Source organism: Mobula hypostoma, chromosome 3 (assembly GCF_963921235.1).
Source record: "Mobula hypostoma chromosome 3, sMobHyp1.1, whole genome shotgun sequence".
NCBI lineage: Eukaryota > Metazoa > Chordata > Chondrichthyes > Myliobatiformes > Myliobatidae > Mobula > Mobula hypostoma.
The window spans coordinates 53,688,634-53,705,512 of record NC_086099.1 but is presented as its reverse complement, the minus strand read 5'-3'; the positions used below and the strand labels follow the sequence as shown (position 1 = coordinate 53,705,512).

At 41.3% G+C, this 16,879-nt stretch overlaps 1 protein-coding gene across 3 annotated transcripts in view; it reads right to left on the bottom strand.

The window, feature by feature from the left end:
- Window positions 1-16,879, bottom strand: part of mtmr7b (myotubularin related protein 7b) — a 116,214-nt gene that overhangs the window by 90,118 nt on the left and 9,217 nt on the right. Inside the window, exon 2 of one of the 3 annotated variants that reach the window (XM_063043046.1) lies at window positions 9,720-9,827. The exons of the other annotated variants lie outside the window; for them this stretch is intronic. Within the exon in view, the coding sequence (XP_062899116.1) occupies window positions 9,720-9,755 (36 nt within the window). The 5' untranslated portion in view covers window positions 9,756-9,827. The remainder of the gene's footprint in view (window positions 1-9,719; window positions 9,828-16,879) is intronic. 3 annotated transcript variants of the gene reach the window in all.

The window sequence follows — 16,879 nt, the reverse complement described above, 5'->3', positions numbered from 1 at the left end:
ATGGGGAACAGTTGTTTGTGGACAATTCCATATCTAACATGTGGAGAGGATTTAATGACCAACTGCATAGAGTACAGTCAGGTATGTTCCAGGAAGAAGGAAGGACAAGGATGGTGAGATCAAGGAACTTTGAATGTCAAGAGATGGTGAATTTAGTCAAGGAGGAAAAGGAAATGTATGCAAAGTTTAGGAAGCTAAAATAAAAGAGCCCTTAATGACCATAAAGAAGCCAGATAAAGTAGGGAAAATGTGCTTGGATGTGGAGGACATGTGTAAGGTCCTAAACAGGTACATTGTATCCAAGGAGGAGGACATGGAGAATAAAGAGATCAGCTGGAGTATGCTAACATGCAGCACATTTTTAAGGAAAAGAACAAAGTGGTGTTAGGTCTCTTAAAGAACATTGATATAGAGAAGACCTGAGGGATAGGATTTATTTGCATTTGGAAAGCTATAGCCTTATTAGGAACACTGCATGTCTTTATGTGGAGCAAAGCATGTCTCACTAATTTGATTGAGATTTTTGTGGAGGTAATGAAGGTGATTAGATGACGTAGACCTGTGCTTGGTGTCTGTATGGATTTTAGCAAGATTTTGACAAGGTTCATCATGAGAATCTCATCCAGAAGATTAAAATGCATGAAATCCATGATGAATTGGCTGATTGGATTCAGAACTGGTTTACCCAAAATCAGCACTGATGCTGATTAATATGGATAAAAGTAAGGTGTCTCTCCCTCCCCAGATTAAGGTTACAAATGAGGTCCTCTACTTGGGTATTAAAGTTAATACTTCCCTATCATCTGTGGCTAAAACAAATTACTCTTTAATTTTGAAAAAAAAATAGAAGATGTTAATAGATGTAGACACCTGCCAGCATCAGTCCCAGCCTATATGTCGGCCGTTAAAATGAACATCTTACCCCGCATTAATTTTATCAGCTCAATGATCCCACTTGCGCCTCCAGCAGGATATTGGCAAAAACTGGACTCCTTACTACGATGCTATGTTTGGAACGGTAAACAACCCAATATAAAGTGGTCAGCTCTACAATTCAAAAAGTCAGACGGGGGATTGGCATGTCCAAATTTCAAATTGTATCACTGGGCATTTCTATTAAAAAGTCTCAGTTACTGAATGGAGGAGGACAAAGTTTCATCACGGAAAAATATAGAACAAGAGCTAATAGCAGCAATAAGGCTGAAGGACTTTCTCCTTATAGTTATGTCTACCAAAAGATGTGATTTGTATTACAGTCCAATTTTAACCCATATGCTACAAGTGTTCAGAGCAGCAGAAAAATTCCTAAAATTATAAAAGAGTATGGTGCAAATCATCTCCATTATGGAACAATAATCATCTTCTATCTGAGGGGAAATCATTCACTAACAGAACTTGGGAGGATAAAAGTATTACTACTCTACAAGATATTAATGGGGCAAGTACTATCCTTAGTTTTCAAGAACTGGTATCTCAATATAATATTGATAAACACTCTCTTTTCTTCTACTTTAGAGTAAGATCAGCTTGTAAAGCCTATGGCGTTCCCTGGGGGTCAGATTTAAAGGACCACCCCATTTTAACTTGGATACAGAGTGCTCCAGGACAGATAGTGTCATATATCTATGATAAATTAAACTCCCAGAAATATATGCCTACATCAGGAATGAAAGCCTGGGATAGGGACATATCTGAATTGGGACAAGACTTAGACTGGGATGCGATTTGGGATAATGCTGCCGGTGCTTCGAAAAACCCAAATCATCGGAATATACACTTGAAATTTTGTCATAGAGCATATTTAACAATGAGAATTAGACATCAAATGGGATTGGTTCCTGACCCATATTGCTCATTTTGCCCCTACGGAACCATCAGCTCTTTTATAAATGTTGTATGGGAATGTCCAGGGGTTTTTAGTTTGTGGGGGAAGGTTATCAGTACTCTTACAGAACTAACGGGGGTACAATTACCAATGGACCCCGCTGTACACCTTCTAAATGATGACTCCCACCTTTCCCTTACGGGAAAAACACGCAAAGTCTGGCTGGCAGGCCTGACTGCAGCTAAGAAGATTGTAGTCCAGCGTTGGAAACCTCCCCGTGATATTTCAAATACTCACTGGCTTCAGAGCTTTTTGGATATTTCTTACCTGGAACTTTCATCAGCAAGAGTAAATGATGCACGACCAAACACAACCTTAATGTGGACAAATTTGATATCTAACTTGAAAGATCTTTTGTTAAGATAGGAATGCGTTGTCTGTGTATGCACTGCACAGTTGGTTGGTGGAGGAGAAAGGTTGGGCAGGGAGAGAGGGGTGGAGGGGGGATGGTGATGAAGGTTGGGGGGTGGCTGGGTTAAACAGTCAAAATGTAATTGGCAACTGTTGTATTGAATGTAATTTGTTGCTGTTGCAATAAAAAATTAGTAATAAATAATTGGTTTGCCCATAGAAAAGAAAGGGTAGCAGTCAATGGGATTTATTCTAGCTGACAATCTATAACTAGTGATGTTCTGCACGGATCTACACTGGGACTTCTGCTGTTTGTAACATATGTAAATGACATAGATGTAAATATAGATGGGTGGGTTCTAAGTTTGGTAGTATTCTGGATCGCATTGAAAACTGCCGATAGATACAGCAAGATATAGTTTAGTTGCATAAATGGGTGGAGAAATGGCAGATGGAGTTTATACCAGTAAAATGTAAAGTGGGAGATCAAGTGTAAAAGGCCTATACACTGTTAACAGCTGAACCCCTATAAGTGCTGATGTGTAAAGGGATCTTAGGGTGCAAGTCACTGCTTCCAGAAAGGGACTACACAAGTTGATAAAGTGGCAAGGAAGGCATATGGCATGGTTGCCTTCATTAGTCATAGCTATAGAGAAGTACTACACAGAAGCAGGCCCTTCAGCCCATCTAGTCCATGCCAAAACCATTTAAACTACCTACTCCCAACAACCTGCTCCATATCCCTACCATCTATGTACCTATCCAAACTTCTCTTAAATGATGAAATCAAGCTTGGCTGCACCACTTGTGTTGGCAGCTCATTCCACACTCGCACAGCCCTCTGGGTGAAGAGGTTTCCTTTCATGTTCCCCTTAAACCCTTCAGTTTTCACCCTTAACCCATGACCTCTGGTTGAAGTTCAACCCAACGTCAGTGGAAAAAGTCTGCTTGCATTTACCCTATCTATACCCCTCAATTTTGCATACCCCTACCAAATCTCCTCTCAATCATCCTAACCTATTCAATCTTTCCTTCTAATTCAGGTCCTCCAGACCCAGCAACATCTTTGTAAATTTTCTTTGCTCTCTTTCAACCTTGTTTACATCTTTCATGTAAGTAGATGACCAAAACTGTACACAATAGTCCAAGTTAGGCCTCACCAAAGTCGTATACAACTTCAACACAACATCCCATCTCCTGTGCTCAACACATTGATTTATGAAGGCCAATGTGCCAAAAGCTTTCTTTGCAATCCTATCTACATGTGACACCACTTTCAATGAATTATGGACCTGTATTCCCCACTCCCTTTGTTCTAACACATTCCTCAGTCCCCTACTGTTCACTGTGTAAGACCTACCCTGGTTGGTCCTACTAAAGTACAAAATCTCGCATTAAATTTCATCCGCTATTTTTCAGCCCATTTTTCCAGCTGATCCAGGTTCCTCTGCAAGTCACGACAGCCTTCCTCAAATCCACTACACCCTCAATCTTGATGCCATCTGCAAATTCGCTGATCCAGTTAACCACATTATTATCCAGATTGTTGATTACAGATAATAAACAAAGGACCCAACACTGATCCCTATGGCACACCACGAGTCACAAGTCCCCAGTCGGAGAGGTAACTCTCTCCTACCTCTCCCTAGCTTCTCCCACAAAGCCAATATGTAATCCAAGTTACTACTTCATCCTAAATGCCAAGAGACCGAACCTTCTTGACCAGCCTCACATGCGGGCCCTTGTCACACACCTTGCTAAATTCCATGTTGGCAACATCCACTGCCTTGCCTTCATCCACTTTCCTGGTAACTTCCTTGTAAAACTCTATAAGTTTGGTTAGACATAACCTACAATGCATGAAGCCATGCTGACTATACCTAGGCAGTCCATGTCTATCTAAATATTTATATATCTGGTTCCTTAGAACACCTTCCAATAACTTTCCCACTGAAGTCAGACTCACTGGCCTATAACTTCCTGGTTTCTGTTTAGGGCATTTTTTTTTAAACAGCAGAACAACATTGGCTATCCTCCAGTCATCCAGTACCTCTCCTGCGCTTGTTCCTACTTGCCTATACCTGTTACACATTTGTATTTTTTCTCTTAACCAATGCTTCAATATTTCTTGAAAACCAAGGTTCCCTACACTTGTTATCTTTTCCTTTTATTCTGACAGGCACATACATGGTTTGTACTCTTAGAACTTCACTTTTGAAGGCCTCTCACTTTGCAAGTACACCATTGCAAGGAACCAGCCTGTCCCAATCCACACTAGCTAGATCATTTCTGATACCATCAAAATTGGTCTTTCTCCAATTTAGAATCTCAACCCGTGGACCAGACCTATCTCACTGCAGATTTACTTTGAAAAATAAAGAGCTCGAGAATATTGAGCTGCCAGTCCTGTCCCTCCTGCAACCAAATCTCACTAATAGTTACAACATCATAATTCCAGGTACAGTATTGATGCTTGCCCTGAGCTCATCCGCCTTTCCTGCAATACTTCTTGTATTGAAATATACGCACTAGTTCACCGTGCTCAACCTTTTGATTCCTGTCTTTATCTGAGATCTTACCAACATCAGTCTCTACAACCTCTCTACTAACTGTCCTGGCACTCTGGTTCCCATCCCCCTGCAATGCTAGCTTAAACCCCACCATGCAGCATTAACAAACCTTCCCACTTGGATATTAGTCCCCCTCCAGTTCAGGTGCAAGCCGACCCGTCTGTATAGGTCCCACCCTTTTAGTCGATGAACTTTGTTCAAAAATCAGGAAGTTATGTTGCATTTTTTGTGCTTTTTTTCGTAACTTATAGTTGTACTGCAGTGGTCCCCAACCACCGGGCTGTGGACCAGTACCAGGCCACAAAGCATGTGCTACTGGGCCGCAAGGAAATAATATGATTTGGTGATATGAAACGATACGAGTCAGCTGCACCTTTCCTCATTCCCTGTCATGCCCACTGTTGAACTTGAACGCACGCGAGGTCATCAGTGACCCAAGACGTGCAAAGGAATGGGTCCGTGACCCATTTGTGAATGTCCCTGATGAATCATCCATGTCAGCACGGGAAAAAGATCAACTCCTTGAGCTTGCAAATGACGGTGGGCTAAAAAGTATGTGTGACATAACATTTCTGCCAGCATTCTGGATCAAAGTCAAGGCTGAATATCCTGAGATAGCCACAAAAGGACTGAAAACGTTGCTTCCATTTTCAACATCATATCTCTGTGAAGTGGAGTTTTCTGCAATGAATGCAACGAAAACTAAATTGCAGAATAGACTGGACACAATCAACCCTCTTCCAGTATCGCTGTCTCCCATCACCCCTCGATGGGAAGGTGTTGTTGCAGGAAAACAAGCCCAGGGCTCCCACTGATTCAGCGATATTGGTGTATTGTAATGATTTTATGTGTTCATACGAGGAAAATATACACTGTGTGTTTAATATCCAAACGTTACTTAAAATGTTATGATGCTATTGACTTATAATTGACTTCTCAATACTCATGCAAGGAAAATATGCACTGTGTTTAATATTAAATTGTTAGATAATCCCTTTAGAAACGAAATTGAGTGTATTAGCCACTTATAAGTGACTTATACTTGACTTATCACATATGTTCCGATCATGGTTAACACACCCCCCGCCCCGCCGTCGGCCGGTCCACAAGCATATTGTCAATATTAAACCAGTCTGCGGTGCAAAGAAGGTTGGGGACCCCTGTTGAACTGTACTGCTGCTGCAGAGCAACAAATTTCACGACATATGCAAGTGATAATAAACTCTATGAAGGATGCATCCGGACTATCACATTCAATTCTGGTCACCCCATAACAGGAAGGACATTGAAATTTAGAGAGTGTACAGAAAAATCTACTAGGATGTTGCCTGGATTAGAGGTCATGTGCTATAAGGAGGTTGGGCAATCTCGGGTTCTTTTCCCAAAGCGGTAGTGTCTAGTGGAGGAATGGGGGTGGGTGGAGATCTGGTAGAGCTTTGTAAGATTATGAACAGTATTCAGCCAGTATCTTTTTTCCCAGAGGGCATTTAACGTGAGTGGTGAAGACAAATACAATTGAGAGTTTAAAAGGCTCTTAGACAGGTGTGTAGGTGTGCAGGAAATGAAAGTATATCAACATAGTGTAGGCAGAAGGTATTAATTTAGTTGGATGTTTGATTGCTAATTACTTAGTTTGGCACAACATTGAGAGCTGAAATGCTTGTTCCCATAATCTGTTGATCAATGTTTAGTATTCTATGTTAATGCAACAATCTGTCATCTTAAAATAAAGCTCAAAGATGAAAATGTGTTTCAATGATTCATCTATTTTGTCATCTATTAAAGCATTTTGATTTACATCAAGCCACTTTATGACAGGAGAACTCAAAAGGGTCTACAACCAAAAAAATGTTTCTGAAAGATAGAAATTCTTGTATTAGCAAGTATTTTTTCAGCAACTGATTTAGAAATAAATATTGGCCAAGACTTCTGGATAAACACCTAGTTCTTCAAATAGTGCCATATAATTTTATTTTGTCCTACTGATCATTAAACTCTATTTGCCCTTTTCATCAGTGAGATTTTGCACTTAGGATCTTGAATGGAAGCCCAAAATGCTTCCAAATCCAAAGTGACTTCCCACGACTAAACCACAACTCAAAAAAGAATCTTAGTGAAAAATACCAGAGAATCTGATCAAAAGTAGCTATCAAGAGTTCTTTGGAGAACAGCAAATAGAAAAAGATTAATCACTTTTCAACTTTCAAGGACTATTTCTGATGCAATGCACAGAGGACTATTGCCCCTGGAACATCCCTAAAAATCAATGCCAAAAAAAAACTTTATACTAGACTCAAAACAACAGACTCAAATACATTTGAGTTTTTTTTTAAGCATTGCTTCATCAGCTCTAGATTAATACTTTAAATAATATCCATGTATGGAAAAGATGTAATCTACAGGAAAGATGTAAACAAGGTTGAAAGAGTATAGAGAAAACTTACAAGGATGTTGCCAGGTCTGGAGGACTTGAGTTATAAGGAAGGACTGAATAGGTTAGGACTGTATTCTTTAGAATATAGAAGATTGAGAGGAGGTTTGATAGAGGTATACAAAATTGAGGAGTATAGATAGGATAAATGCAAGTAGGCTTTTTCCACTGAGGTTGGGTGGGGCTACAACCAGAGGTCATGGGTTAAGGGTGAAAGATGAAAAGTTTTGAGGGGAAACTTCTTCACTCAGAGGGTTGTGAGAGTGTGGTATGAGCTGCCAGCACAATGGTGCATGCAAGCTCAATCTCAATGTTTGAGAAGCTTGGACAGGTACATGGATAGCAGGGATATGGAGGGCTATGGTTCCGGTGCAGCTCGATGGAAGTAGGCAGTCTAAATGGCTTCACATGAGCAAGATGGGCTGAAGGGTCTGTTTCTCTGCTGCACTTCCCTGTCTCATTGACTGTAAACATCTTTTTGTCAAGTAATCCTAATGCTGTCTCCAATAAAACAATATTGTGCATCACATTTTTTTAAAAAGCAGCATTGCAAATTTATTGCAGAAAATCACATGTAAATCAACAGCAAATTATATAGCAATTATAGCTCATATATGCACATAATGCATTTATGTAGCATAGTCATTGGTACTATGCTATTACAGCTCGGGGCGTTGGAATTCGGAGTTCAGTTCTAGCGTCCTCTGTAAGAAATTGTGCATGTTCCTCTAGTGAGCCTATGGGTTTCCTGCAGGTGCTCCAGTTTCCTCCCACAGTCCAAAGATGAACCACTTAGTAGGTTTATTGGGCAGTGCAAATTGCCCTGTGATCAGGCTAAACACACATATCTATATACAAAATATACATTTAAGCAGGAAATGAGACCTCAATTTCCCATTTATTTGTTGGTTCACCTGAAATGCTGCATTGTAGACATACATTCATTGTGCGTTGGAGACAGGAAAGCACAGATTTGCTCTGTGTTTGCACAACTTCAAAGAAACTTGAATCAACACCCAGAACACTGAGTCTTACATCAGTGGTTGGAAAATTGATGGAGAAAGTCCTGAGGGGCAAAATTTATGAACATTTGGAAAGGCATAATATGATTAGGAGTAGTCAGCATGGCTTTCTCAAAGGCAGGTCGTGCCTTACGAGCCTGAGGGAATGTTTTGAGGATGTGACTAAACACATTGATGAAGATAAAACCGTAGATGTAGTGTATGTGGATCTTAGCAAGGTATTTGATAAGGTACTCCATGCAAGGCTTATTGAGAAAGTAAGGAGGCATGGGATCCAAGGGGACCTTGCTTTGTGGATCCAGAACTGGCTTGCCCACAGAAGGCAAACAGTGGTTGTAGACGGGTCATATTCTGCATGGAGCTTAGTGACCAGTGGTGTGCCTCAGGGATCTGTTCTGGGACCCCTGTCCTTCGTGATTTTTGTAAATGACCTGGATAAGGAAGTGGAGGGATGGGTTAGTAAATCTGCTGATGACACAAAGGTTGGGAGTGTTGTGGATAGTGTGGTGGGCTGTCAGAGGTCATAGTGGGACATTGATAGGATGCAAAACTGGGCTGAGAAGTGGCAGATGGAGTTCAACCCAGATAAGTGTGAGGTGGTTCATTTTGGTAGGTCCAATATGTTGGCAGAATATAGCATTAATGGCAAGACTCTTGGCAGTGTGGAGGATCAAAGGGATCTTGGGGTCCGAGTCCATAGGACACTCAAAGCTGCTACACAGCTTGACTCTGTGAAGGCATACGGTGCATTGGCCTTCATCAATCGTGGGACTGAGTTTAAGAGCTGAGAGGTAATGTAGCAGCTCTATACGACCTTGGTCAGACCCCTCCTGGAGTACTGTGCTCAATTCTGGTTGCCTCACTACAGGAAGGATGTGGAAACCATAGAAAGGGTGCGGAGGAGATTTACAAGGATGTTGCCTGCATTGGGGTGCATGCCTTAGGTGAACTTGGCCTTTTCTCCTTGGAGCGACGGAGGATGAGAGGTGACCTGATAGAGGTGTACAAGATGATGAGAGGCATTGATCATGTGGATAATCAGAGGCTTTTTCCCTGGGCTAAATTGGCTAGCATGAGAGGGCATACTTTTAAAAGGTGCTTTGAAGTGGGTACAGAGGAGATGTCAGGGATGAGTTGTTGTTGTTGTTTTAAAAAATACAGAGAGCACTGAGTGCATGGAATGGGCTGCTGGCAACAGTGGTGAAGGCGGAACAATAGGGTCTTTTAAGAGACTCCTGGATGGATACATGGAGCTTAGAAAAATAGAGAGCTACGGGTATGCCTCGGTAGTTCTAAGGTAAGGACATGTTCGGCACAGCATTATTGCTCATCAGTCAAGGAATTGGGACAAGTGCCAAGATCAAGTGTCAAAACTTAAAAATAGGAAACTAGCATTGTGCCAGTGTGCTTACTGCAGTATTAGAAAGAAACAAGAGAAGCTGAAAAGAAGTAACACTCACAAACACGCTGGAGGAACTCAGCAGGTCGGGCAGCATCAGTGGAAACGATGAGTCGACGTTTCAGGCCGGAACCCTTCGTCAGGACTGAAGAGGGAAGGGGCAGAGGCCCTATAAAGAAGGTGGGGGAGGGTTAGAAGGAGAAGGCTGGTAGGTTCAGTTGAAAAACCAGCAATTTGAAAGAGAAAGGGGTGGGGCAGGGGAAACAGGGAGGTGATAGGCAGGAAAACAATGGGTAGTAGAAAGAGGCGGAACCATGAGGGAGGTGATAGGCAGCTGGGGGAGGGGGCAGAGTGAAATAGGGATAGAGGAAGGAAGAAGAAAATAAGTGCTGTGGCTGGGAGATTCTATTGTCGAAGACATGATGCACTGAGGTAAGCATGGACAGAGGACTGGCTGACCAACAGGAAGTAGGAATGGGATTAATGGGTCATTTCAAAATTGACAGATTAACTAGATACAGATCTGTTCTGGAGCCTTAACTACTTACAATCTAGGTTACTGATTTAGCCAAAAGAACCAAGAGTATTATGGATGAAAAAAAAAGGAAGCAAATTCTGAGGTTGCAAAAAGGCTGCTAAAGGGTCCTAGAGTGGTTATGTGAGTGGGTGAAGATTTTAACTTGGGGAAATGTGAGTTATCCACTTTGGTAGGAATAATAAAAGGGACATGTTTTTTTCCCGTTGGGAGAGACAACAGAATGCTGCCATACAAAAGAATCCCACACATTAAAAGTTGGAGCTCATTGGGGAAGGCTATTTGCTATTTTTCTTTTATTGTGAGGATGATGTTGTACATACATAGAATTCTCTTCAAACAGTTGTAAGGGGCTGAACCCACCCTGGGAATAGCGTGTGTAGGTTTAGGTATGTACCTATTCTAAGAACTGCATCCTTACACTGGAGGCAGTTTAGAGAAAGTTCACTTGGAAGAATGTTGGAATGAAAGGGTACTCTAACGAGGAACAATAGAGATATTTGAGCCCCTACCCATTCAGTTTGGAAGAAGTAGTGAGGGAGCTTGACAAGGTAGATTCTAAAAGGTAGTTTCTGTTTGTGATAAAACCTAGTATCAAGGGGGATATAGTTTGAAAACTGAGCACCTACAAGTCTGAAATATTCTCTAGAGGAACCCCCTGATAAATGAAAGCATTGTAATCTCACCCCAAGAACTACAATATCATTTTTCAGTCACCTCCTCATGGCCATGCAACTTTTTCTAACATTCTCATACACCATCACCAGGAGTGCAAACTGGGGTGAAGGAGGAAGGAAGGGACAGTCTCTACTTTCTAAAAGTCAGACATCCCTTAAGTTGTGTCAAATGTAGAGATTCCTGATACAAATGATTTCCCTGTACAGGTCTTTGCTGGAAATCTCAGAACATCTAACAGAATATTTAATCGTAGGTTAGTCACCACTTCAATGTCAACAAGAATGGGTTCAAAGTCCTCTCCGATATATCTTAGAGCTTGATTCTCCAAATATCTTTGACAAGTCAAACAAAATTTGTCAGGCCAAACAATACATCATGGTTGCATTTATACACTGACATCAGCTGTCTATGACCTGCTTCATCTTCTAGTACTGACACAGGATCTCCCTTTGAAGAAGAGGAATGACTGTGACCATCTCCCTGGCTAGTGTACAATCCATGCATGCTAGGCGTATCACCATGCAGAGATCCTCAGTGTAAATCATTCTCTGCATTCCACGAGGTGCCAGGATCCAAGCTGCTGGAGGGGAACACAAGATGCACTGACAGTGTGTCATTTTCCTCTTCCATTGTGTTGTCATGTAACTTATTTGTGATTCGTGGAGGCAGGAACAGGGCAGGGTGAAAGAACATGAATGGAATCTAGGGGTCATGCACAGCTGCCTATCCTTGGAGTCTTTAATCAGAAAGGCATCCTGCTAACAGGTTACAGAGGGAAGGGAGCAGCTAAGCAGAAAGCATTAGAAACACCTGGACAGTCATAGGCATAATGGATAAGAGGGCAAGGAAAAGTGGACCATAAGTACATAAGAAAATAGGAGCAGGAGTAGGCCACCTGGCCCGTCAAGCCTGCTCGGCCATTCAATAAGATCATGGCCGATCTGGCCATGGACTCATCTCCACCTACCTGCCTTTTCCCCATAACCTTTAATTCCCCTACTATGTAAAAATCTATCCATCCTTGTCTTAAATATATTTACTGAGGTAGCCTCCACTGCTTCGTTGGGCAGAGAATTCATCAGATTCATCATCCTCTGGAAAAAGCAGTTCCTCCTCATCTCCATCCTAAAGCTACTCCCCCCGAATCTTGAGGTCATGTCCCCTAGTTCTAGTCTCACCTATCAGTGGAAACAACTTTCCTAACTTTTCTATCCCTTTCATGATTTTATATGTTTCTACAAGATCTCCTCACATTCCGCAGAATTCCAGCAAATACAGTCCCAGGCAACTCAATCTCTCTTCATAGTCTGACCCCGTCATCTCTGGAATCAACCTGCAGTGCCTCCAAAGGAAGTATATTCTTCCACAAGTAAGGAGACCAGAACTGCACACAGTACCCCCGTACAGTTGCAGCGTAACCTTCCTGCTCTTAATTTCAATCCCTCTAGCAATGGAGGCCAACATCCCATTTGTCTTCTTGATAGGCGGCTGCGCCTCTAAACCAACCTCTTGTGGGACGCGACGGGATTAACTGTACATAAGCTAACGTCACTTCCGGTCTTCCTGTGGGAGGAATTACGTTGCATATAGGCCTATGGCTTGCTATTCCAGATGACTCAGCCTCTGAACTTAGAGCAAATTCATTCTATTGTTGTTGCCACCTACACCAAATCATCTTCTCCACCAGTGTGATAGAAGAGCTGTTGTGCCTAAACCAATCACAAACAAGAGAAAATATGCAGATGCTGGAAATCCAAACAAGACAGACAAAATGCTGGAGGAACTCAGCAGGCCAGGCAGCATCTATGGAAAAGCGTGAACAGTTAACGCTTCAAGCCAAGATCCTGCAGCAGGACTGGAGGAAAGAAAGATGAGGAGTCGGAGTTAAAAAGGTGGGTGGAGGGGAGGAAGAAACACAGGTGATACGTGAAATCGGGAGAGGGAGGGGTGAAGTAAAGAGCTCAGCTCCTCCAATTGCTGCTGCTTCTTGTTCTAAGGGACAAGGCTTCATAAGACCTTGTTGTTCAGCACTTCCAGGCAGACAGGCACTGTACAAGTTAGAATCTGGGGACTGACTCCTACCCTCACACTAGTTATTTGCAGTGAAATATGCACCCTGCCGTTCATTTCATATGCAGTGACTTCCAGCAATGAAGTGAAGCATGGCTCAACGATCTGATGAGAGCTAAACTCCAAATACTAGTTTGGCCTGAATGATGTCAACAGGCATGCTGTAGTCATGAAATTAATAGAACACACATGCATTAATAAGGAATTCAACAAGGATTGTTATTCAAAACCTCTTGCATAAAAGTAAACCATACACCAACAGCAGCAGACAGAAAAGCTGGGGGAAACCCCACAGAGCATCAATTTAATGAGTGCTTTCAAGGGAAGTATAATGTCTAATCAATATCTTTTGTACTAATCATCTATTATACATAACCAATGGACTCACTTTCAAGGACTCTTCATCTCTTTGTCTTGATATTTATTGCTTATTTATTTATTTTATTATTATTTCTTTCTTTTTGTACTCCGGATGAATGGCCAAGTTGGGCAATCTTTCATTGATTCTGTTATGGTTATCATTCTAGAGTTATTGAGCATGCCCACAAGAAATTGAATCTCAGCATTATATATGGCGACACACATGTACTTGAATAATAAATTTACTTTGAACTTTAATCACCTGAGATTCTTACACTAAGTACAATAAATAGAATACACAGGTATGGGAGAGAGGCGATGTGATTGACAAGTATAAGATGGAAATCTGTACTAGAGGTACAGAGGGAGGACATCACTGACAATTTCCAAGAAACTGATAAAGAGTGGAGGGGGAGGATCCTATTGAGCACAGTAAAACAACTTAAAATGACAAATTAAACTGGGTACACAGGAACAACCAAGAGGAACTGCAAGGATTTATTATGTGGATTGGGGAAGTTACAATGCTAGAAAGGAGATCAGAGTGAGAAAGAGAAAATAACAAACAGAAATGAGTCAAAACCCATTCTCAGTGGTTCCTAGTAACTCCAATCCCATGATCTAAATGAATCCTTGTGTCACAGCACCTTCGGTATTGTAGATAGATTCACGAGAATGTGACTGTTCTATTTAAAATCAAATTGGGTTCATACAATTCCTCCTTAAAATGATTCATGAATGCTTGAGTTCACCTGCGTTCACCAAATTGGGTTTACAAAAACTCAAGTATTCATATGCAGGATAAAAGAACACAAAAAAGTAGGAATAGGTTTGGCCACCAGCTCCATCAAGCCTGTACCACCATTCAAAATGATGATGGCTGATCTATGCTAAACTCAACTCCTCTTCTGTACCTTTTCCCATCACACTTAACTCAATCTTCAAAATACTCATTCATCACCTTGCCTGACCTTCATCGCCCTCAGGCAGAAACATAGAGATTCATTATCCTCTCAGAGAAGACATGTCTCCACACCTCAGTTATAAACGGCCTGCTCTAATTTTCCCCTTGTTCGTAACTCTCCTACTAGTGAAAATGATAGTGCCATTTCAAAACTTGTTTTTAAAAAATATATACTATTGGAAAATAAAATGTTTTTCCAAAAAATAAAGAATAGATTTTAGTTCAGGAGGACATCAGGTATATTAAAACAGAAAAAGTATCGCCATTAATGGAAGTCGAATGTGAATTCAGTAGAAATACAGGACAATTTGGTTAAATTTAAACTAATACTTTAACTTTGAACTAAATTAATGAAAGAAAGATTTGCATTTGTTAAAGGATTTATCATATCATCACTGGCACTCTGAAACATTTCACATACAAGGAATCACATTGTGTAGTTAACCTTGTCACTTTGGTAAACAAGGCAGTCATGTTACCCATGAATCAAAATTAGATAAATGACAAGTTAATCTATTTTTGATAAGAATAATTGAGCAAAGAACAGGCACTATGACCCACACCTCGTGAATCAGAAGGCTATGGGCTCACATTCCATCCAGAAACTTGACCACAAATCATGGCTGACACTCCAGTAAGGTCCTGGGGGCATGCTCCCTGTTGGAATTGTCATGCGTCAAATGGTAAACTGATGGCCAGTCACTTAGGAATTCAACATAGCGTCTCACTGAATGGATAGCACGGCAAAATACACTTGATCAATGCTGTTGTGATGCATTAACACATACTATGTTTCTAATTACTAGATTAGGTCTTGGACCATGTTAGACATCAGCATTAGACCAAAGGAAGTAGGCACATTATTTACACACCCACCTAAAACAAAATGATTGTGACGATTGAAGAGGAAATGCCTCCAAGTAAAGCATCGTATTAAGCCCTGCCCAGGGTTGTCTGTGTGGAGCTTCCACACTCCCCCATGTGGGTCAGTTTCCTTCCCCATCCCAACAAGGTCAGCTTGCTAATTTACTCCACTATTGTAAAGTAAACCTGACGTAAAGATGAGCGGTGAAGTCTATGAGGGGTACAAGAACAAAGATTTTGTGTAAGTAAATGGGTGTTAGATGGTCAGCACATACAAAAAATTTCACAACACACGTCAGTGATAATAAACCTGATTCTGCTCCTTAGTGTGACAAAGAGTCTGATTTCATGCTGTATGACTTGTGATTTGCAAGGCAAGACATTAGCCACAACAGCCAGCAAAGTGGCAATTTCAGTATCTATCATGCACTATATTTCTAACGAAGTGTCAAAGGCCTAAAATGTTTCCAAAGATATTGCCTGAACTGCTGAGATTTTCCAGCATTCCTGACAGAGTGTATGAGATGCGGAGGGGCATTGATCACATGGATAGCTGGAGGCTTTTACCCAGGGCTGAAATGGCTAACACAAAGGGGGATAGTGTTAAGGTGCTTGGAAGTAGGTACCGAGGGGATGTCAGTGTTAAGTTTTTCCACACAGGGTGGTGAGTGTGTGGAATGCACTGCCGGCAGATACACAGGCTCTTTTAAGAGACTCTTAGATAGGTACATGGAGCCTAGAAAAATAGAGGGCCATGTGGTAGGGAAATTCTAGGCTGTTTCTAGAGTAGGTTACATGGTCGGCACAACGCTGTGGGTCGGAGGGCCTGTAATGTGCTGTAGATTTCTCTGTTCCTTGTTTTTTGTTTTAGGTTTTCAGTATCTGCAGCATTATTTTGATTTTCATGCATGACATTAGATCGCAGCTAACAATAACAAAATGTAACAGAGATGACGTCCATGCTAATGCAGTCTTGGCCACACTAACTGACCATGAAAGACAGATAACCAAGATAAGATAGCCAAGAAGGATTACAAATTTTCTTTAGTCAAGTTCATAACCTATCAACTGAAATTGATCCATTTGTGCAGACTCTGTTTACTCAGTAGACAAGCATATAACTGTAAGGAATAACTTGCAGCATTTTCAGAGACAGATAACTAACATCACCACATGGATTCTACTGTTACAATCCAAAGAAAAATTGGATGAAATCCAGGGAAACTTGGTTGCATGGATTCAGAACTGGCTGCCCACAGAAGGCAGGGGATGGTAGTAGGTGGAGCGAATTCTGCTTGCAGATTGGTGACCGGTGGTGTTCTGCACAGATCTGTTCTGGAACCTCTGATCTTTGTGATATTTTATAAATGACTGGGATGAAGAAGTGGAAGGGTGGTAAGTTAGTAAGATGGCAGATGGCACCTAAATTGGTGGAGTTGTGGACAGTGTAGAAGGTTGTCATAGGTTACAACAGTACATTGACAGGATGCAGAACTGGGCTAAGAAGTGGCAGATGGAGTTGAACACAAAAAAAAAGTGAAATGTTTCACTTTGGAAGATTAAATTTGAGTACAAGGTTAATGGTATGAATATTAGCAGTAATGAGGAACAGTAAAATCTTGGGGTCCACATCCACTGATCCTGCAAAGTTGGTACACAAGTTGATAGAGTTGTTAAGAAGTCATGTGGGGTGTTGGCCTTCATTAATCAGGTGGTTGATTTCAAGAGGCATAAAGTAATATCACAGCTG